The following is a 23,878-nucleotide window of genomic DNA, read 5'->3' as shown; positions in this document are numbered from 1 at the left end:
TGCAGCTTTTGCATTGATGTTTCCGTGTGGTGGATCCAGCACCAAGTTAAACTGGTTGTGTGCAAGGACTTTTGACACTTTGCCATACAGCCTCGAGCCAGTATGCTATTGTGTTTAGGTTCAGTTCAGTTAGCTGTGTTGGCCCTCCCACGTATTCATATGAAAAATGGCCATCCTTGTGACAGCGTCATACACAATGCACCATTATGATTAGTCCTCGCTCTCCTTTCAGAAGCAGGAGATGGACTTTATGTGGTGTAGCCGAGGGCCATGCTGCCGTTTAACTGAGCCGCCCATAATGTTGTGGGTTCAAATTAAGCTTTGGTTGCATGTCATCCCCCTTGCCTCTCCTGTCTTTCCAGTCATTCTCCCTTGTAAACTATCCAACAAAATTGAAATGACATTAAATTAATTAACGCAGAGCATTCAAGGGCCAAATATCTGATCAGTTAAGATTTGATACAGAGTTCTTGCCTTGTCTTCTGACACAAATCAAAGCCTCAACGATCACATTAAGCGCACTTATTAAACCGCAACAGTAAGATTCCTCTAATCCACATTAAAGCGCAGGAGAGGCCTGCCAGCTCTCAACTCCGCTACATTTGATGTCATTTTCTTTGAGAATTCACAGTAATCGACGGGGCTTTGCTCACTCCGAAACGTGGCCCAACAAGACGGTGCATGACACCACTTGAAAGCATCTCCAGAGTCGCCTCCCCCCCCCCCCCCCATTATCTAACCAACTCCCTCAAGTTCAGCCCGCCAGGCAGACGTTACTTTGGCACGAGATCTGACAATCCCACTAATTCAAAGTAATCACGGTGGCTTTCGCAAGAAAAAAAAAAAAAAAAAAAAAACTCCCGTTCTTCCGAGAGCGAAGGAAGAAAAGGAGAGGTTCTATCTAGCCTGCGCATCTAAATGAGGTGCAGCAGCATCAGATAAGTTGGCGACTAACGACTTTTTTTTGGGACCGACTGCAGGGATCAAGGGCCAAGGGAATTCGGTAGAGCAGAAAATTTGGATACGGGGATTATCCCACGGGAGTGAGACGATTCCATTATGTGCAATCCGTGGTCCTTTTCTCCACTGTAAGTCAACTAAATCAAATCCCTGAGATCCTGAGGTGGGGTCCTGTGTTGCTTCTCTTGGTACGCTCCCCATCAGATAAGCTGAAATTGCTCAAGACCTTAGTCTTAAAAGGTTCGGGGTGATTATGATCAACAAGTTGGCTGAAGGTACAAGTAGATTTCTAAACTTCTGGCTATGAAGCACCAAAGAAACACAGGAACATTTGATCCCTGCCTCTTTATGCCGTACATCTCCAAGTGACATACCATGGAGAATTTACATTTTACTTAAATGTTTATGTATCTTGGCCAATATGTGAACACAGGCAGTCATTTCTCCCCCGGACGAATAACTCTCCCTCCCCGCTAAAAGCTATGATTCACAGATTGGGAGCGCTGTTCAAATTTAGCCTCTATTTATCTTCAGGAGTCAGTCGCGGAGAAAACAAACGTATTTATTTACTGGGGGACGAGAAAACGGTACCGAGTCTAAATAGTCCCATCTGGGCCGTGTGAAACGGGATGTTTAAACCCTATTGGTGTCACATTCGAGACCCGCACCCCCGGGCCAAGAATAATAGTAGCTCCATGATTCGATGAGCAACAAGAAAACAACACATGGACGAAAACCCTTGTGTTTGTCTGTCAGTTTGTTGTACTTGGGACAGCTTGGGCAGCAGCGTGTTCAGAAAATTGCATTGAGGATTGTAAAACGGTGATGGGAACGATGTGTTGAGACTACAAAACAATCAAATAAATATGAGACGAGAAGACGGAAAATTGAAGCTTAAATAGAAAGACTGTTCAGGGACAGGAAGGATGTGAGACGAGAGAGAGAGAGAGAGAGAGGGGGGAGAGGGAGAGAACGGCAAATGTGATTGCACGAAGACAAAAAAGCATGCAGAACCAGTAGTTACTTTGCTTAAAAAGCGCAAACACACCCAAGTCAATTACTACCCATACAAATCACTCACCACAGCGCAGAGTCACACAACTACAACTTAGTCACCAACTGTTACATCAGCTGAGGATGAGATGAGACACCAAGAAAGAGGGAGAGAGAGAGAGAGAAAGAGAGAGAGAGTTTACTGGAACCTCTTTGGCGAGAGGAAAAATAACTTTACTGGAACTCACTGGACAGTTCCACCGAGACGCCATTCCACCACGACACCGAAACTACCCTCAGCGGTCCAAATATTCCTCGTTGTGTCTCCATTTGTAAACAAGGCCATTTGGAAACCATGATGTGGACTTAAGCCCTATTTGCCGGCCATATAGTGTGTGCACAGGGCTTTACAGTGGCTGAGGAGGTGCGGGCCCGGACGGCTGCACACAATACCAAGGACCAGCCAGGGCAGCCTGTGGGCCTTTGTCGGGTGTCATAAGGCATGCCATTCTATTGTGCCGGGGGAGGATTAAGGGTAAGGGAAGGGCGTGATAGGCAGCGGAGGAAAAGTGTGTCAATGTCAACAGTGAGTCACAACTGGAAACCCACAGCGCTGCCATGGGGTTAAAAGCCAACCTCGCGTTTCCAATAAATTACGCTTTTTTCCGGAATTAAAGAGAAGAATGTTTGTTTTCTCACCAAGGAGATGAAAAACACGCACAGCCCAATCTGAAACAGGTGGCAGGCAGAATACAAAAGTGGAGTCCGCACACTGAAAGCTGCTCCCAAGGTGTTACATTTACTAACACCTAGACAGTAATTTTACAGTAATAATCCTAAATAAATGTCTGTTTTGCTACTCTCTATCACCGATTGATTCAACCTACAGCCAGTTGATCAAGTCTTTTACATTTGCTGTTCTAAACACCTGGTGTCTGGTAGCTCTTTCCTGGTAAAAATCCTTTGGTACATAGGAAGTGACGCGTTTTACGTTTCCGGTTTGTTTGGAATCAATAGAAGAAGAAGAACTGGGTAGTTAGCATTAGCAGTGATAGCCACCATGGCCGAACAGACAAAGAAAAGAGAAACTCAAACTGCTTCAACAGAAAATCCAAGGAGAAAGACGTCACAGTGCTGGACACACTGTTTGATTGATCAACTCAAGTAACAAAAAACTCCAGAATTTGCAGTTTTGTGGTTTTTACCCGGACAGAACGCATATACAGGAAAGGAGGGGTGAGTGTGTGTCTGTACGGGCTTCCACCCAAAGCCCTTAGAGCCATTCATCTTGGCCTTACATCGTAACCCTGTGATCCATCTCCACCTTCATCTACCACTGGCTCCGCTCAACCTCCCAGTCGACTTCATCTAGGTGGTTTTTGTTTTTTTGGGGGGGGGGGGGGATTTTCTTTAACGCGAGGGCTTGACCCCGGAGCTGCTCTCTCCCCCCTCCTGGGAATTCCGCAGGTCTGGAGTAATGTTGGGAGGCTCCTCCTGAGCAAACTGAGCAGGAATGTACCAACCGAGGGGGGGGAGAGAGAGAGAGAGGGGGGGGGGGGGGGGTAGGTGGGGGGGGCGGGCTCCTCCAGCCTCATGGGGAAACACAGCGCTTCATTGTTCTCTTACCTTTACATTCCATTCCTCACCTCCTTCTGTTTTAAAATCACACCCCTCTGCTAAACACAAACTCTCTGTGCCTTTTGTATGCATTTTCATCTCATTCCTTCCTGCCTCTCCCCCTCCTCCTCCTCCTCCTCCTCCCTAATCAGCTTACCTGGCGCTCTCCCTCAGCCGAAACGATGTACTGATAGAAAACTTCATCGCTCATATCTGTCTGTTACCGACGGGAGGGAACCCGACTGGGAGAGCAAATCTATTACGGGGTAGGCTGCCTGTGGATTTACAACTACAGTCCGAGGTGTGCGCGCAAGAGTCTGAATATGATTAAGGGAACATGGAGCTGTGCAAGGAAAAGTTTTTAAGTGTGTGCATGCGTGTGTGTGTGTGAGAGAGCGAGGAGGAGGAGTGCGTTGCGATGGGAGTCTTAAGGTGTTCTGTCATGGAACAGATCCGAACAGGCCCGTGCACGCCTGCCAGTATATTCACATACACTGCTGTCACACCCCGATGCTGAAGCTCGGCGAGTGAAAGAGAGAGAGGGGAGAAAGAAAGAGAGGGAGGTAGAGACAGACAGGGGAACATGCCCGGTCGCAAGAGGAGGGCCACCGGTTTCTCTGATGCTCGGGATGAACAAAGTCGCCGAGGCTCAGGAGGCTCTTCCTGCCTCCTCCCCTTCCTCCCCGTCTGCCTTGAAGACGCTAATCCATCACAGTACAGTAGCCTAGTGGCTTCTGCGCCGGCTTTGATCACTTTCAGTCATTTTGACAGCCCTCCCCACAACAATCAAGGGCCTCTGTACCACAACTACAAAGTCAAAGGATTGAATTATGGCTGGATTATGCAACGGACCAAAACATGATAAGATAATGGATGATAATGAGTGAGCAGGAAACTACCCGGTGTGACAGGCAGAGATCTTGATGAATTGCAACTGTTAACTATGGGGAAGTGCTGTGACAGCTTTGGCAAGGTGTCAACATTCGTTACGGGGCTTAAGAAAAAGATGTCAAATCAGTCATGATTGTGGCCAAAATGAAACCGATAGTTAACATATTCATTCCTGGAATCATAGTTGCAACCAAAAGAAAAAAAGCAAGTTTCCACATTTTACAGGTATTGGTTCAAGGTCAGGGATGATGCCGTGACATGTACAAGTAGGCCTGAGCATTCCTTCCATTGCAGAGGAGGCATGTTAGCCAAGGGGAGAATTCCAGTGCACAATGATAAATAACACCCGTGATAAATATCAACAGTCTGCCATGGTGGAGTGTTTTACAAGCTATGGTAATTAAGAAAAAAAAAGCTAAATTGTGACTAATGGAAAAAGATTGCTGTATAAAATCTCACGGGAGCTGTACTGGCTTTATACTCAGGCAGGATCCAAAGAGCCAGAGGGCAGAATGACTTAGAAATACCAAAGATGCAGGAGCGCCACCCGAGAGAGAACGACCTTACCTTGGCACGCGTCTTCCACTTCTTCGTAGCCCGCTTCGCACTGGCACTGTCCGACCGGCACCACCCACTCCCCGTCCACGGTGCAGTAGATGCGAGGCAGCTCCTCGCTGACGGCGTTCTCCACGCACACCCCGCTCACTTCCCTCAGCGCCTGGTTCTGACCGCCGGCCACCGTCTCGGAGAAGGCCGCGAGACTCTTCACCGTGGCCGGGCAGGTTTTGTAGTAGACCCGGACGGAGAGGAGAGCCACGCAGGCCCCGATGTCTTGGAAGGCCAGGTAGAAGCCTTTCCGCGAGAGGCCCTCCACCACGCGCGTCTCTTTGTTGATCCGCAGTTCGCTCTTGCTGGTGATCTCGTCGGGCGCGATGGTGGCCACTTTCCTGAACTGGCCCTTGCGGAAGGTGGTGCCCACGTCGGCGTCCGACTCGGAGGCGAAGAGGTTGAACGTCTCCTTGCAGGTCATCGAGGCGCCGCTGAAGCTGTTGCAGTCGCGTACGATGAACTGGAGGTCCACGAAGACCCGCGAGGCCGACGGGCGCCGCTGGATGAAGGTGGTGCGGAGCCAGTTGTCCTGCTCACGCTCCCCAACATTGCAGACAGAGTAAGTGTAGAACTGAGAGCCGTTCAGGGTCCTCTGGACGACCTCCCACTGAAACAAAACACGCAAACCCACAAGGTTAGAGGCACACACACTGACCCTTGGGGAACCCCTAAGTATAGTGAGCTGAACCAAAGCTATAGGGGTTCCAAAAATATAGGGGCACCATAATGCTTCACATGAAGGTCCAGGCCAGAACCACTGTAATCTGAGCCTGGAAACAAAAACAGCCTGTGTGTGGGGAACCCACAGGTCTATACATTGCTAATTACTCCCACTGAATATTTTAAGGTATCCTCTCCACAGCAATGGAGCATTTCTTTAACAAGGAGATTTTTTCTACTTTATGAGCTTTTAGACCATAGTCAAGACAGCAGGCCTTGAGAGAGGACTCTGTGTGGGAAGAAATGTCTGACATTGAGGAGAGGAGATACCAAATGAACACAATTCCACAGTCTTTCACATTGCACTGGTATTGCTGGCATCTTATCCAAACAATGTTGCGGCCCGATGCTCGATGCTGCCACAGATATGTTTCAAAAATGCAACAGCATCCTTTAACGTCACATTGGCTGCTGCAAAACAATTGGCCCCGCAGGGGCAGAGGCTGTGGTTTGCTCTCTGCATGTTGCCACTATGCTATTAATTAAAGGAATGTGCTTTGTTGGCTGAGTGTGTGGCACTGCATATAAACTTGATGTACAACAGCAGAAGCAACGCCTCTATAAAACTGCTACTGAACATCTTTTATAAGGGGTATTTAAAACCAGCTAAAATGATAATCAACATAAATGATGATGGTAACATGACTAAATATAACTATAAAAAATGTGTTTCCAACAACAATTATTCAAACCACAGAAAAACTTAAAACCCCTGGTGCTTATTTGCGGAATAAAAGCGTGAATCTGATTACTCAACGGTGAAAGTTTTGAAATAAAGTCAGGTGAGCCAATGTGGATTGTGGTTGAAACTTGCCAGCATGCCCAAGCATGCCTTTGACTCATCAGCACATGATATGAGCCAATTTACAGTGCATTTGTATGAGCCTGACTGGCCAATTACTTTGGAACCATGATATGGCACCGAGCGCACATGCCTTCTATATGCTGACACAAGATAATCACGGCAATTGGATGTAATAATGCAGCCGTTCGGTAGATGCGGCTCTAAAGATAGACATTTTCCCCCTGCTGAAGGAAAAGATAGCTCTAACTGATTGGCTGCATCTACAGTACAGTACAGCCCCTCCCCCCCCCCCTGCTAAAAGAGGCACCACATGCAGCAAACTTAAAAGTTAATTGCACTCTAACATACAATTCTGGAGCTGAAGCCTTAAAACCGCAAGAAGCCACAAGTATTCTCTGTCAGGAGCTAGCAGCTATTCTGTCTGTCTATGCTTTGGTGCAGCAGCCCAGACATGCTGTGCAGGCAACTCAGCCTCCCTGGTAGGATTGTGCGACCCCTTCACGTACCCAGACCCACACAGCCATTAGGCTCTGGCTGCCAAACTTGGTAGAAACCTGACATACGTAAGGACTGATGAACAGCGAACCACACACACACACACACACAAGTCAAACGGGCAAATATTTGAGCAGCGAAAAGCACCGGAGGCACTCAGTTCAGCCTGTGCGTTTTCCTCCTCCATGCAGGTTTATCCCAAGGCAAAATTCCAAAATGGAAACATGGGACCCGGAGGGGACGGGTGCCATACTTACCCCTTGCTTGTCTCCCTGTTCGAAGGGCCAAGTCAGCCAGCCCAGTTCACTCCCTGATGCCTTCATGTCCAGCAGCACCTCTGAGGGAAAGAGAGGACAGATTCAACACATGAGAATAAACCTTAGAGACACATGTGACTCATTAGCAGGAATAATGGCCTATTTAGCATGGTCTATAGTCTGATTTTTTTTTCTTTACTTAAACAATATATAGTAAATATTTGCAAATGGCAGTGATACATGGGTGGAAATCATTGTGTCATTTTGATTGCAATAAACCCCATGGCTGATAATTAATAAGCTCATTTTATCAGCTGGCGTGAAAAGGTTAAACATTATGATTCATTATTATTACTCACAAGTAACCTCACCAATAAAAAAAAAAACTCATTGCACTCCATAACTTACATTGTATAGATGATTAAAAACCTAAATCTAAAATATGAAAAATAGGGCCCCGAGTTAGAACTGTTTAGAATATGAGCCATAAAAAAGAAAAAAAAAACAGGAAGGAAATTTCACTCTACAGAACTTTCTCAAAACTTCACATGCTGGTGTTAACAGAGTTGGAGAGGAGCGCATGTAAAATCTCAGCTCAGTTGGTGAATAAATACACGGGAGTAGCCTAGGGAAACTTTTTACAAATCCACTTGCAGTTAGAATGAAAGATATTATCACTGTCATAAGAATAAGAAAGTATGTAACACATTCCTGGTGTTAAAACTTCCTCTCCGCTGCCTCTCCTCACATGGCACGCATGGCTCAATAAACCTGAGCCTATGGGCTGTAAATTAAACACATTGCTTTCTACTGAAACCAACTTTTGGGATAGAAATTAAAAAAAAAAAAAAAGTCACTCACCTTCTTTAGTTTGCAGTGTAATAAATATACCGTTAATGAGTACATAGGAAAATAATATACGTCGGACTCCCCCGAAAATATCCATTTGGCAAACTTTTCTTTTCCCTTTTTACTCCTGGGCTTGGCTTGGGACTCTGCACTGAGAGGTGAGCGCTGCTCTCTCAAGCCTCATTCACAAATGACGGAGGACGTCACGGACTCCGCCTGCTGGAATGTGTGTGTGTGTGTGTGTGTGTGCGTGCGTGTGTTAAAAGAGGGGGGGGTGTGGCACATGGGAAACTTGTGCTGCCTTCAAGTGCCGTCGCAAATATCGGAATTACAACGAACGACCCGGATCAGTCTTTTCAGTCAATGTGTCTAATATAATTTGCCAGAAAAACTTCCAAATCCGCTATTTTTTATGACAGATAAGTGACAGGATATTATTATTTAGGCAATATGATAAATTATTAGACATGGGTCTCCAAGCTAGTTTAAAAGGATCACTGGTCCTGATGTGATTTTTTTTTTTTTTTTGTGGCTCACAAATAGATTTCTGGTGGTTTTTGCTTTGGATCTTTGCTGTCCATTATATTGACACCATGTACTATTTTGGAGGTTAAGTACACAAGTGATTCTCAACCTTTTTCACACCAAGGACCCTAGTTTAGTCCACATTAGGGCCACAGACCCCCATTTCATGAGATTTTGTCTCTCGAACCCAAATCTGAGAATATTTTTATTGTCAGATATGATTTTGTCCAGAACTCCATGACTATCTGTATTGCAGGTAGAGCGATAACAGAGAAACTATGATCAGAACAGTCATTCTTCTACATTCTCTAATTCTGTAAACGAAGTAATGGTAAAGTTTAATTCATCAGTTTGCTGGGGACCCCCTGGAACCTTTTCAAGTGACCCCTGGTGGTCCCCGGACCGCACATTAAGAACCAACTTACACGACATGTTTGTCTGGTAGTAAACCATTAGGTATGGTCAGACTTTGTTGACTGTGAAACTTTTATTACATTGTATGGTGGTATTGAAGCATGAACCCCATATCACATATCATAAGATAAGCATATCATCCCATCCCTACCCCAATTGAATATTCATTTTTATCCCTCAATAGTTTTGTATTATAAAGATTAAACAGACCCTAAGAGTGGTGTTGGTGCGTTGGTTTGTTTTGCAGCCAAACCCTTCTCCTTGAATCTGCCCATAAAGCTTTTGAGGACTTTAGCACTCAGAAATCAGAGGTTTACATGGAGCACTTGAAGGCACCGCGAGGCTGGTTACAGTTCAGCCTACCTGGCCATCAAGCGGCCTAGAGAGCAGCCGCATCATTTGCATGGAGATATTGATTTTCAAACCGTTTGCCGTCTTGAATGGGCTCGAGGAGGGAGAGGGAGGGGGGAGCCGCTTTACTTTATGGCCCTTTGTTATAAGGAGTCCCCACATACAGGGTTCGAATCGATGTGACAAGCGGAGAGAAATGTATTCATATAAGCATAATAGCAGCTCTGAATACCAGAATTCAACAGTACAGCTGGCCTACCGATATCCCGTCAAAACTTTATGGGAAGTATTCCAAAAATGTTTGCACCCCCCCCCCCCCCCCCCCCCCCCCCGCAAACCTTTTAGCTAGTGAAGTTATGAGCAAAAAAAAAAAAGAAAGTTTAATCTAGTCTTTATTCTCAGGGGGTATGAGGGAGTGGGAATGGGAATGCGGAGTATGAATATGGGGAATTAGGAAAAGTCCTTTACCTAGCAACTAGTGCTGAGTGGAATTCAGTGTCGAGCTTTATCTGACTTACTCTCATTGTTTGTTGCCCGCTTGTTACTATGGCAAAATCTTTTGGGCATTGGCTGTGGAAACGATAAGGCTGCTTTACATCTTGCTCTCCAAACACCCCCCCCACCCACCCACCCACCACCACCACCACCACCCTTTTGTATATCACTGAATGGTGTAGCCAGAGGGTTGTACCTGCTCCTGAGTTTATTCCCATTGGTGTTTACCTTTGAGCACCGCCTTGCCCCCCCCCCCCCCCCCCCCCCACAATGGATGATTACAATACAGTGTGTCATTGATTTGACACGGGTCTCTCTCTCTCTCACACACACACACACACACACAGTCGTTTTCACACACCTGTGATGCCGACCCTGCGGGAAACAGAAGTGGGGCTTCTGCTGTCCGAACCCCCACCCCTCCTCCTCCCTGTAACCCCACAACCCCCCCCCCTCCTCATGGCCTTCCCATAGCCTGGCCTGGGGTGCTCTGGTTTCACAAAGGCCCCCTCAAACCAGGGGAAAAAAAAAAAATGCCTTGGCTCTCCGTGGGCTTTTGAACCCCCTAAATCCAACCCTCCTCCCCACCCGTCCTCTCACTTCACACACTCCCTCGCCTCCTCTCTCCTCTCTCTCCTCGCACCTCGTCCTCCGACGCGGACGGAGTCATGGGTTTAGAGAATGATGGAGGGCGAGAGGAAAGGCGGGGGTGGGGGTGCAGGGGAATGGAATGGAATGAAGAAACCTTTGATATGGGCCCATTTTTTCTTTCCTCCCATGTTGTTATGAAACGATAAGACGGGCCTGAGGGGCCACATGTGTGTGCATTATCCGAGCCGGTATAAGCCTTGTTGAATATGCATTGTTCTTTGTAGTGCGGCACTAAAAGCTAATGCAGGATGTAAACTGAGAACTAAAGTGGATTGGGGTGGTGTGCGGTTCAGGGCTAGGGGAGTCGGTGGTGGGTAGAAGGGTGTGTGTATGTGTGTGTGTGTGTGTGTGGGAGGGGGGTGTCGGGAGGGCTGCCAAGCACAGGTGTAAGGCAGCTACAGCAGCAGTGGACGGGCGCAAACAGCAGGCCCATTGTTTCCGAGCCTTTACACACACACACACACACACACACACACACACAAACATATAGTGCGACAAGTGTGGCCCGGGCCAGCATGTGCGAGAACAGGATATAGGCTCATCTGTTAGTCTGATTAGCCATATAGACTGGCGCTTCCCATCCCCTTCAAAATTACCCCCCCCCCCCACCTCCAATCTAACACCTGATCCTGTTGATCCCGGTGCAGCTACGTTCGGGATCCGTTTTTGGCATGGGAAAAAGTAGTTCCATGTGTCCTTGTCAGATTTACTGCTATCTGATAAGGGGGGTCTTACAGGGCACACAGGGCCGTTTTGTTCGGGTGAATTGCAAATTACCTTGTGAGGTAGCGCGGAATATAGTTTACGCCCGGGGGACTCGTTCGCTGTTGCGCTTGACAGTTATAGGAAAGATAATAATCACGATGAGTTTTCATTAATGCTGCTTTGCTACTCGGCCTTATCTGGAGGTAGGGGTGGGGGGTGGGGGGTGGGACTGGTCTTGTGGGATTATTACTTGATCTTATTTGTTTTTCATATCCTTGATACTTCAATTCTGTGTTTCCTCCTGTAAACTGCTCTGTGTCTGAGAAAAAGTCAATAAATAAATTGATTTTGCTGTTGTACGGGACACGGCTGCATGTGCAATTCATCGTCTTTTATTTAGAAGACGTACAGAGACCCATAAAGCCTAGTAAGATGAAATAATGTCTCTTGAATAAATTGTGGATATTCAAAAAAAAAAACAGCCCGGCACCACGCAGTGCTACTCGCTTTCGTCAATCACTGAAGAAAGAGCCTATGGCGGTTGAATTTGGATAAATCAATATACAGTGGGGACAGATGTAACTTGTATATAGTATGTTTATGTGTGTATGTGGTAATATGCAAATGGTGCCCTGGTGAGAGTGTGTGTGTGTTGAGGTGGGAGGCCGGGAAGCTCCAGGGCATCTAGCGACCTATGTGTTGAGTGGTAATGTAAACCAACCGTGTGTGGTTGGCTTGAATGTAGCGATGTGGTCATTTGTATTTCAAACAGTTTAAGGGGCGAGTGTTGAAGGGAAACATTCAATGACAGCTGATGCTGCTGAAATGAATCTCTGGCAGTTTCAAAGGCTTACAGTTAGGGTTGCCAACTCAATGTGACCAAATTACCAATTTACTAATGATAATATGATGCCCATTGTTATTGCCACACAATGACGCACAGCATCTATAAGTTCTCTCTCTTGTTACCATGCGAAACTAGAAAAAAAGGAACATCTACTATGAAAATTTCCACTGACATATATTGGTTTATCATTACACAATGCCAAAAATTCTGTGTTCCCCTCACCATTAGGCCTTCGCCATGTCAAATGCACAACATGCGTGTCCCGTTAACCATCATCACACATTGCAAATTGTGAAATACGTAACCGACAACCAAAAAAAAAACAGCACAGTAAATATTTAAAAAGCACAGCTCAGCAAAAAGTCATGAAAACAAACAGCAGAGGCATCTTCACCCGGTAACACACACTCATTGCCCGTGATTGGTTACAGCAATACGCTACATTCAAAACAATTTAATAAATCCTCCCTGATTGTGTTTCATGTCACTTAAATCAACCCCTCGTAGCGCAATTGTTTATTGTTTTTTATTTATTTATTCTTTCAGACGTCTGGGAATTGATTTTTTCCATATTACCGGAGTCTCCCGGGCCAATCCGGGAGGGTTGGCAACCATACTTCTTTTCATGGTCGATTTTGTTATTCTTTCCAACATTGAATGTCTTTTGTCACTTGAAATGATACAGCGTGTGTATTATTTCTTCAACAAGCACTCATCACATTGAGGGGAAAACGTTTCTCTACATGCCGTTCAGATAAACCACTAGCCACATGCTAATATATGATATATAATGTTTTGGAATGCTATCAATGCTAACATGCTGTTTTTAGGTAAAGTGTCCGTACAGAAACATTTTTCTGCACGTTGTGACAAGTAGTTGGTTGAAGAGAAAGTAGAAACAAAAGTTTAAAATGTCAAGGAATCTATTTTAGGCGTAAAGACACTGCACGTGTCTAGAGAGAGCAACTGCATGTTAACATTATTAGCGTTCTTCGCTGAAAAGAGCGAATGAGCTAGCTTGTAGCTGGCAGTAGCTACACATTTGTTTTCAATGAGGAATGCTAACAATGCTAACAAGCTGTCTGGACCCCACTTTAAGAATTGGAATGCTATCAGTGCTAACATGCTGTTTTTAAGTTAAGTGTCCAAACATTTTTCTGCACGTTGTGACAAGTAGTTGGTTGAAAAGAAAGTAGAAACAAAAGTTTAAAATGTCAAGGAATCTATTTTAGGCGATGTGCAGTGTCTTTACAGAGAGAGCAACGGCATGGTAACATTATTAGCATTCTTCGCTGAAAAGAGCGAATGCGCTAGCTTCTAGCTGGCAGTAGCTACACATTTGTTTTCAATGAGGAATGCTAACAATGCTAACATGCTGTCTGGACCCCACTTTAAGAACCACTGTCCTTATGTGTTGAGGTATTCCTTTAAGTTGATCTACAGTTCATTACTTCACATTTTCCTCAAGAGGCCCATCATCACCATGGAGGAAACTGTCAAACTGGGCTCTGAAATCGCTTTTTTTACTGTATCTCTAAGTTCATTACTCATATACACTTCCTTCTTCACTCCCTCCTTCTTCACTCCCTACTTAGCCCGTATGAGGTAAGCGGCCTTGGAAAGTACTGATCTTCCCTGCTGGGGGAAAGGCATGGACTGGATGCAGCGTACCATTCATTCAGCTCCTTATCACAACATTATCTCAGCATTCCGATGCCCTGAGCTGGAACATGCTCATATTCTCAGACGACGCCTCGCATGTTTCTTTATTGGAGACACGGGTCAAGCCGGAGTGGCAGATGTTCCCGTTTGCTCACCCGAGTAGAATGACCCGCTCCTTAAGGCAGCCTCCTTCCTCTCCTCCATTCCATATCGAGTGACCGCCGGCTTAAAGGCCATTGTGGACGGTTAAGGAAGCGCAGAGGGAAAGGAGCGAGAGGAGAGCGAGCTCAGAATAAAGTGGAGATGGATTCCTGGAGGCCCCCGGGCCGCTGAGAGCCTCCATTGAAAGCCACCTGTTGATTCAGTTCCAGATGACCCTACTGGGCCAGCTGATATCAGATGGGATGGAGAGTGGCAGGAAATGGAGAGGTGTGTTCGGGGTGTAGGGTGTTGAGGAGTACGTGCAGGCGTGCTTTGAGCGTGCATCCATGTGTGCTTTCGTGCGTGTGAGCCTGCATCTGCTATTCTATCATTCTATTCTATTCTATTCTATTTTGAGATTAGATGAAATTTTAATGATGGGGAAATTAGGTTGTTGGAGCAGAAAATACTAACAGGACATAGCAACCAGAAATAGAATAGAAATGAATATAGAGAAAATGGGGAGTATTAAACATAAGACAACTGACAATTACAACACTAGAACATACTATATTAGGTAGAAATATAAGAATAAAAAGTATGAAATATATGAATTACAGCATGTATGCAGGGTGTAGAATGTACGGAGACAAAGAAATAAATGAAAAATATGTATGATACAACGATATCCAAAAATAGAAAATATGCAGGAAAATAAATGAATAATTATATTATATTATTGCTATGTTATGTTAGATTAGTATATAATATATTATTCTAGGTGTTTGGTCATTTCCAGTCTGTTTTTTTGCTGCATAGTACTGAGACTGAGACTTATGAAGGTCACAAATGACCTTTTAACAACTGATGCAGGAGACTGTCCAATTGTATTTCTTTTTGGTTCCACTCTTATCTCTCCAGTTGAACCATCTCTGTCTCAGTAGTTAATACATCTTCCTCTTCTCAATATATAACCTGCAGTGTCCCACAGGGCTCTATTTAGGATCCATTTTATTTTCCCTATACATGCTGCCCATAGACTGTAAAAAAAAAAAAAGCCCCTTGGTCATATTACCCACGTACGCAATGTGCCATTCCATTGTGTCGCAGTCAACACTCTCCCTTGACAGCTCAGCAACCACAACTGTCAGTATAACTGCCTCTCAGACTTCCAAGAACTTTCTACAACCCAATGACAACAAATCAGAAATTGTTCCTCTCAGTCTAGCTGCCTCTTTGAGTATAATTTTCGGTTAACAAGGGAACGTAGCCTCAAATGTTAAAACTGCGGTAGGTAAGTTTGAGGACAAACAGATGAACGCCCCTAGCTCCCTCTCTCCCCACCCAGCCAGTGGCGACAGCTGATTGACAACACGGAGCGAAGCTTTCCCACTCCAGAGTTCACCTCAATTGGTCAGATGCCCGAGCCGCAGAATTTACTTTGAAAGCAAAGACGCTATCAATATTGCCAAGATTCTGACATATTCTCTTACTCATTCATGTTTGCCCAACATGGAGATTACTTTTGTTGAATTCAAACAAGATGTCAACCTATCAAGTGTACTTACGGCGGCTTTAAACCTGTAGCTAAGGATCTAGGGCTGTACAATTTAACCTTTACTGAACAGGTTAAAAGGCTTGTGCAGTCATGTTGTCTGCAGCTGAGAATTAGTTTCAAAATCAAACCACTGCTATCCTCAGCTGATCTGCAGAAGGTCATTCACGCATGTATTTCCTCTTGCTTAGATGATTGTAATTGCCTTTATTCACACACATTCCACATTCCTACATCTCTGTCATGCCTATCCAGCTTATCCAGAATGCTGCCGCAAGAGTTCTGTCTGGTGCCAAACGAAGAGGGCTTTTCACCCCAGCAGCACTAGTAGTATTAGTAACAGTAGCAATAGTGCATATCCTATGTCCCATCTCAGGTCCAAGTTGGTAATGGGGCATGGAAGAAATTATTAACTTGAGTTAATAAGAGGCGAGAGGTGAAAGTCCGACATGTGGAACTGGCATATCTTGACAATTGCATAGTGTTGGTGGAGGTATGAGCTCTAGTGAGTGCCATCTAGTTAGTCGTAGCGTTGGTATTCTCATTATTATTACATCTCAATTATCTCACAGTCGTAGTGGTGATCAGTGCCCAGTCCTGGGTATGCAGGGGCTTCCCCAGCAGTGATGTGACGTCACCCTAAGCAGCACCTGTCCCGCATCGGCCGGCAGTGGTTTGTGGTTTGCTGAGGTAGGCATGTCCGGCACGTCTGACTCTACTGCACATGCCCCTTCTCCCCTGCCTCCAAGTAACCAAGGGCTGTTATGCCAATGAAAGTGTTGGGACAGCTGTATGTGTGCGTGTGTTGGTGAGAGTATGGGTGTGTCATATGCAGATCTTGAAGGAAGGATGTGTGCTTTATCCTTGGAACATGTCTGAGAGCTGAGATCTAGCGATTGATAAAAAATGTGGAATGCTTAAGACAGTGATTCTCAACCTTTTTTCATATCAAGGACCCTAATTTTGCTCACATTAGAGCCACGGACGCCCATTTGATGAGATTTTGTCTCTCAGACCCAAATCTGAGAATATTTTTATTGTTAGATATGATTTTGTCCAGAATTCCATGACTATCTGTATTGTAGTTAGAGAGATAACAGTGAAACTATGATCAAACAGTCATTCTTCTACATTCTCTACCTGTGTTAACTTCTTGTAAATGAAATAATGCTGAAGTTTAATAATTCATCAATTTGCTGGGGACCCCCTGGAACACCCTCAAGGACCCTTGGTGGTCCCCGGACCCCACGTTGAGAACCACTGGCTTAAGATATACATTCTAGCATTGGACTGATATATCATTTTGCAGATTTTTTTAAAAAGCAGATCTGTTCCAGTAAGTGTCATCTACATCTGATATGCTGGATATGATGCAATTTGTTTGATTATATATTTATTGATCATCACAGAATTGATTGATTGTCTATGGGAAGAACTGATTCTAATGCAATATTTTGATCTGATTTCAAACAAGTATGCATGAATCTTAGTAGTAGTTGTAATTGTCATAGTGTCCTGGGTTTCAGTGGAGAGTTTTAGTGTTTTGGGGGATTTTCTTTTTTATGTGGAATGAGAATGGTCAAACTTAAAGACACTGAACATCAGCACTTCAAAACCTTATGAGGGTCAAACCCTACATGATACATTAATCCAAACCATGACCGAGCAAACAAATTCACCTATGGGCCCTCGTCTCTATCCTTTCATCCTGCCACCGCACCCAGGTATGCTGCTGGGAATGGATGAATTGATATAAAAAAAAAAAAAAAAAAGTTCTTATTGTAAATCAGGTGATATTGCAAGGCGAGGCGCATGTGTGGGGGCAGATCCAAAATACCAGCATACGAGATGGTATCACTTTACTTCCTTGTTTACAGAGGAACGCAGGTGGTGCCATACAACTGCTGTCTCATTGCCAGAAAGAGGTATAAAACTTACAGAGTCTTTAACCCTTTGCCATCCTAAACACTCCTAAAATGACTTTCCAGATGGCAAATTACTATAAACACACGCGCATTCACTCTCACTCGCAGCCTCAGTTGCATTGCAGTGTTTAGACAGCCCCCGACTGCAGCTGTGACATCCACAGGAACAAGTGTGGGAAGGAAGGGTGTGTGTGCATGCTTGTGTGTGTGTGTGTTTGTGCATTTGTGTGTGACCACATATAGGCGTGTGCATTCATGTACCTGCATGCTTCTGGGGAGCTCGCATGCAAGTGTGTCCCTCAAACAGGTGTCTCTACCCTAGCCGCATTAGAGAGCTCCGGGTCACCGGCACCGAGGGACTTGCTGTTGCCGGTGATAGTGGTGAAGGTGGTTGAACAAAGCAATGCGTATGACAGCTGCTTGTGGAATGACGGCTCCTATCAACGCCTGTCCGTCGGGCCTGTTTCGCCAAGAGCCTGTTCTTGCTTGTTTGATCCCTTTCTCGACAAACACATAACGGCACATAAAGCAGCCCGTCGGTCTCTTTCCCCCGCACCTATGAGGCTGATGAGGCTTGCCTGCTGATGTGTGGGTGTGAGGAGGGAATAAAGGAGAAAATAAGCTTTGTAATGAGGTAATGAATTTTTGAGGTGTGTATGTTTTTCCTCGGCAACCCAAGACCACACCCGTTGCCTGAGGCGACCAGACCACTTTTGTGCAATAATAAGTATTACATTAAAGCTGCACAAGATTAAATTAAACTAAGTTGTTGTGTAAATTATGCCTAAATCGCAAAGTGGGGCTGCAGCAGAGAAGAGCGTCCTATTCCCACTAATAAAGACGCTGTAGATTCAACCTATTTGCCCAAATTAAATTCTGGTGTCAGGTACGTACACTTCTCTGGCCACAAGAAGTGAATCGGAGCTTAATATAATAAAATATAAACTGTCTCCTAAACAGCAGTGAGCAGTGCTTCGTCCAGAGAAAGCTGGACTCACCAATGTTCGATCTTTTTCCTCTCTTGTCCCATTTGTATCCTTTGGTATAAAGCATCACGGATCGATTTCTGGGTAATGAAGTCCTCCAAATTCAAACAGTTACCTCTCACTGCCAGTTGGGGCCGCCAGTAGGGCTGAACGATTTTGGAAAAATATCTAATTGCGATTATTTTGACAGATATTGCAATTGTGATATGATTTGCGATATTAGAGGGAATGATAATTTTTACATCATTATTCTCATTTTCATTGAAAAACATTAAAATGATTATGGTGTGATTTTTGCGGGGATCTGTACCAAACAAAGATGTTTTCTTAAGTCTGTAGAATATGATGTGTAGGCCAGGACATCTCTGCAGCACCACAATATTTCATTTAAAATGGTATTTTGACACACATTTCGCCTTTAACAAATATTGCGCCTCCTGCGATTTGAAAATTGCAGTAGGCCATATAGCGATTTCGATAAAATTTCGATTGATTGTTCAGCCCTAGCCGCCAGTGTGCAAACTAATCTAGTGCAGCTTTAAACAAGCAAAATGCCCAAATGTTACCATTGCTTGCGACATTGTGTTCCAGTAAGCATAACTTGAAAAGCTCCTGAGTCTCTGACCAAGGCATAAATCCGAGTTCTATGTGAAACTACACTTTGGTAATTGCCTAAATCCCTGGTTAAACCACAGTTTTCCATAAATCATAACATGGTTGAGGTTTGAGGGCAGCAGATTGTGATATTCTTGTAAACAGCTTAGAGTTTGTGTACTCTGTACGCTGAGCAATGGAGGTCTACAAAACAGCTAATGCAGAGGCTGGGCAATAAGCTTTTCCAACAAACACAAACACACACTCACCGACATTCCCAACAATGGAAAACAACATTGCCCGCTGGGGAATCTTGACTCCCCTTGTTCAATGCCTTCCTTTGTCTTTTTTATGTTCCTCAATTCCACTTTCTTTTTTACCCATCCCAACCAGTTCAAACCCATCATTTTCCCTCTGAGTGTACGAATACGAGTCAGGCACATGCACATTCTGTTTCCAAATCGACAAGCACCCCAAGTGACCCCAGTCTAGGTTTGCTACCCAAGCACCCCAGACAGAATCTCAATCTCTCACACTTATTCACGCTGGCTGACAGATTGGGTTTCGAAGGCGGAGAGCGGTTGAATCCAGAATAGATGAAGGACTTTAAAAAAAAAACTAAAAAAAACCCACAAGCCTATCTTTTATTTACCGTGAAAAGTGAAACAACCGCAAATCCACTTCACATCTCCCCAGAGCCAGATCATGACCTGACCACACCCACTCTGGACGGGATGGAACAAGAAACAAATAATTCTATGCAGTCCCACAGCATTAAATAGTCATAATTAATGATCAGTTTATGTGAATATGCTTACATGACAATGTGCTTTATTCTAAAATGTGTATATGTTGTCTTACAAACAGAAAAACAAATGTCACTCTGTTGCAGCAGTCCATGCACACTACTTGTGATGAACTCGGGTGTAAGTTCTCTTGTCATGTTAGTTTCATTTGAATAGAAAAAGTCGAGAGTTGTGTGAAAATTTGCAGTTAAAAAGTGAAGGTTCATAGTTAAAGTTAAATTTTGACTATAAAATAACTTGATTTCCTTTTATTGATTAGATACTGGTCAATAAAGAAGTCAACTGCTGTAAACGCGGTCAAAAATCCTTATCTACATGAAACATGTAAATAAGGATTATATTTGCATGTATCTAAATACAGAACACATTGAAAAAGCTTTATAATTCACATTTGCATATGGAAATTACTTGTGTTAAAACGCAGCACAGAGGTTTTATGAAGCCAAATGAGGAAGTGAGGAATGCAATGTGAAAGCTCATCTATAACATCCCAGATATCAGATTGCAACCTGGGAGAGCAGGAGATGATGTCAGAGGAAGGTGTTGTATTTATGGGGTTTGAGTCACACGGGTGAGGCCGTATACCTGCAGCTTTGCCTGTCCACACCTAATATGTACTATGACCCCAACAGTTACTTGATCTATTTTTGACTGTTGTCCATTGTACGGATGTATTGACTGTAGGAAAAAGTGGAACGATCACATTATACCGTTTCATTCAGCGCTGCTATCGTGTTTGCACGACACTGACCTTTGAAACAAGGCCTGGAGAAACGCTCTCATTTTACGTGGACGTGTATTGTAAGTTACGTGTCATATATGTATGACAACTTTTTCCACAAGATGAATTGGCAAAAGAAACTTGAAGTGCATTAAAATGTATTCATATATCCTAGGACATTTTCCAAGAGAGAAGGCCTTGTAGAAGTAAGCAGTGCACTTTTCTGAATTGCTTGATAAACCCTGTGTGTATTTATCTACATGACCTTTGCCTCTTGTACTTCCTGGTTATATTAGTCTGGTACTAAAACAGCATCTTATCTATCTCAGTCCATGTCTCTCACTACAGCTTCTGTGTTCAAATCAAATCTTTTGGATTAAGCATTTAAAATTAGGCTCCAGGCAAATGTTTTTCTCCCAAACATTCCACTGATAATTTCCCTAGCACAATAAACAAATACCATGTATTACCTTATCATCTTAACATGGAAATCAGCCATGTCTACTTTGTGTTAGTGGCTGTTCATTAAAAAATTCTGCGCTATGTTTTCTATTCCCACATTAGTGCCTCATTCCCTCTTTGGCACTGAGGCCAGCAGCCACAATATCTTCATCAGTCAAAGACAGACTACATGAAGAATGCAATCCATCCTTGTGTGGGAAGAAGAAAGTTAAAGGACTAAACCAACTTTTTTTGGAGTTCGGCCCATTAGTCACCTTACCCAATATGTGATGAGAGGATTGGCACCAAAATCATCTCTGTGTCTCCAGTAGATAGCTCTGTCCGGTGCGCATGCTAACGCTTTAGCATACAGTATATTAAACATAGATGATTAGCATTATACAGTATGAAGGTAAACCTTTTAGAAAGATGGTATTGGTTTTTGTTACCTCTGCCAAGGAGGTTATGTTTTCGGTGCCGTTTGTCTGTTAGCAGGATTACGGAAAAACTACCGGCCCGATTTTCATGAAACTTTGTGGAAGGGTGTAGCATGGGCCAAGGAAGAACCCATTACATTTTGGAGCGGCTCCGGATCCGACTCATAAAATTTGCATATCATAGCAGACTGGACTATTAGCCTTGGCGGAGGTCTGCGCTCTCCGAGTGCCCTTCTAGTTTGTTTGTTTGTTTGTGTGTTAGCAGGATTACGGAAAAACTACTGGGCCGATTTTCATGAAACATCGTGGAAGGGTGTAGCATGGGCCAAGGAAGAACCCATTCAATTTTCGAGCGGATCCGGATCTGACTCATGAACAAGCAATAATAGCACGAACCTTGGCGGAGGTCTGCGCTCTCCGTGTGGCCTTCTAGTTCTACATAGATTCAACTTCTGAAACCATTAGTAAAGTCCATTACAAATCAACAGCGTAAAAACTTTAGCAGTCTGGCTAACTTCTCTCACTTCCTGTGTGAACAAAACAAGTTACACTTGAAGTCTCACAGGAGGAGAGATCTCCTGCCACTGAAGGTTTTATGAAAGAAGAAAGAAAGTTTTGTCTATTTTACCAATCCCCTAAACAAGCCTGGCAGGTTTAAAAATTAACTATCCATCCAGCCCCAGAGCTGCTACAAGTTCTCATGTTCAACATACTGTATGCTAAAGTGTGTGTGCACTGGACAGAGCTAGCTACCAGAGATGATTTTGGTGCCAATCCTCTCATCAGATATTGGGTAAGGTGAACAATGGGCCAAAAGTTGTACTAATCCTTTACGTGAGGGAATGAGAAAGAGATGTGTGAAACAAGAATTCACAGAAAATGCCAGCAAATAAAGATAAACATGCGTTAAGCTTGATTTACTCTCCCGACAGCTAACAACTGCAATTAACACCCAAAAACCAGCGTCACATGACGTAATCATTGTCCACAAAAGAGCGCATTTGGTGGCTGGGAGTCATTGCGGTGGGAGCCGTGCTCACGCTATCACAGTGCAGCAATGAAAGGGTGTTCGCTTTTTTTCCTGAGGCCTTCCCCTCTGCAGACGCACACACACACACACACACATACACACACACACACCCTTGCTTTCCAAATGATTATGACCTGGAACACATCACAGCACTATTATCAAGTCCTCCCACGCAGCTAAAGGGAGGGGTGAGTCAAGTCATTTGAAGTCTTCAACTGTGTCCACCCTGGCAAGCTTCGGTCTCACAACTCAGAAAGAGAATTTAGTGAACCACCTCTGGACTATTCCCCCAGAGGGTGGAACGTACTGCTGCTGTTATGAAGGCTTAAGCCTGCAGGTTTCTGGTGAGAAAGCTGTTGCACTCCTGGCAACCAGTGATCTCATCTGCTGAGCAGAAATGTACCTTCTTACAACCCTTTAAGCTATTAGCCTCAACAGCTCTTTCTCTAAGCACAAGTTTCCTCAGGTTTTCTCTCTTCGACTGTTCGATTCTCAGTATGTGACTTAAACAGAGATGTGTGTGTGTGTGTGTGTGTGTAAATGCTTGTGGGAACTTTCCAGAGCTCCTTTCATCACGTTGTTGATGCATCCACTCACATTTAAGTTCACCGAGCAGCAATGGAACCGCTGATCCCATCCTTTTTTTTCTTTACTCAACAGTGATTGGTGGTTTAGGTCTCCCGTTAGATGCATGCTACAGAAAACCACAAACACTGCACATCTACGCATGGTGATTGCTGATGAGAGGGGTGACGCTCTGTTGCGTCAAGGCTTCACCCCCACACCTGCAGCAAAGTAATCAAGTAATCCATTTTTACCACAGCCCAAGTATCATCTTTTCTTTGTTTATTCTGTGCTCTTCTGCATCCAAGGCACAAAAAAAATGGTCCAACATCAGCATGGAATGTAGGGAGATCGATGCCAAAAGGACAAAAACAAGAAAACAAGCACTTATCAGTGTCCAAAAAACCAACCTCTGAATTTTCAACATTCTTTACATTTCCAAGCTAAAATTGGGCTTTCAGAATGTAATCTTGTGGCAAAGAATTCAAGAGAAGAACTGTGCAGAAATATGAATGAGGTCTGCATTCAGAACAAGGACACATAACTCCTCCTCAGCCTCGCTTCATCGCTCAAAGGCAGAGTCTGTAATCTTAGAAGGCCCAGGAACCTTGAAAAGGAGGGGGAGCAACGTGAAGGGAAGTGTCTTGAGTTTCTCCTTAAGTCTTCCTTGCCTTGCCTTTCACTACCGTGTCCCACCCTGATCTGCTTCTTCTCACGCCGCGACTAGGGCGTCAATTAACATTCCTAGTCTTGGCCTGTCAAGGCACCATAAATTGCGTACGCTTCACCTCTTCTGCATGGTCACGTTACCTCCTTTCTACTGTAATGACAG

The 23,878-nt window shown here is 44.4% G+C and overlaps 1 protein-coding gene across 1 annotated transcript; it reads right to left on the bottom strand.

Annotated features, from left to right (window-relative positions):
* Positions 1 to 5,028: 5,028 nt before the first annotated feature.
* On the bottom strand, positions 5,029 to 8,333 carry LOC139639509 (ephrin type-A receptor 2-like; the record flags this gene model as incomplete). The annotated part of the gene is made up of 3 exons (XM_071513607.1): positions 8,209 to 8,333; positions 7,348 to 7,427; positions 5,029 to 5,677 (listed from the first exon to the last, which is right to left on the bottom strand). Coding segments are annotated over exons 1-3 (814 nt in total), but the record flags the coding sequence as incomplete, so codon positions are not given.
* Positions 8,334 to 23,878: the final 15,545 nt, after the last annotated feature.

The sequence above is a fragment of the Centroberyx affinis genome, unplaced genomic scaffold (genome assembly GCF_046629955.1).
Source record: "Centroberyx affinis isolate AG114_WGS23_722 - 3 ecotype Tasmania unplaced genomic scaffold, CSIRO-AGI_Caff_v1 ptg000282l_1, whole genome shotgun sequence".
NCBI lineage: Eukaryota > Metazoa > Chordata > Actinopteri > Beryciformes > Berycidae > Centroberyx > Centroberyx affinis.
The sequence above is the reverse complement of the archived record's forward strand: the minus strand, read 5'-3'. Positions and strand labels throughout refer to the sequence as shown.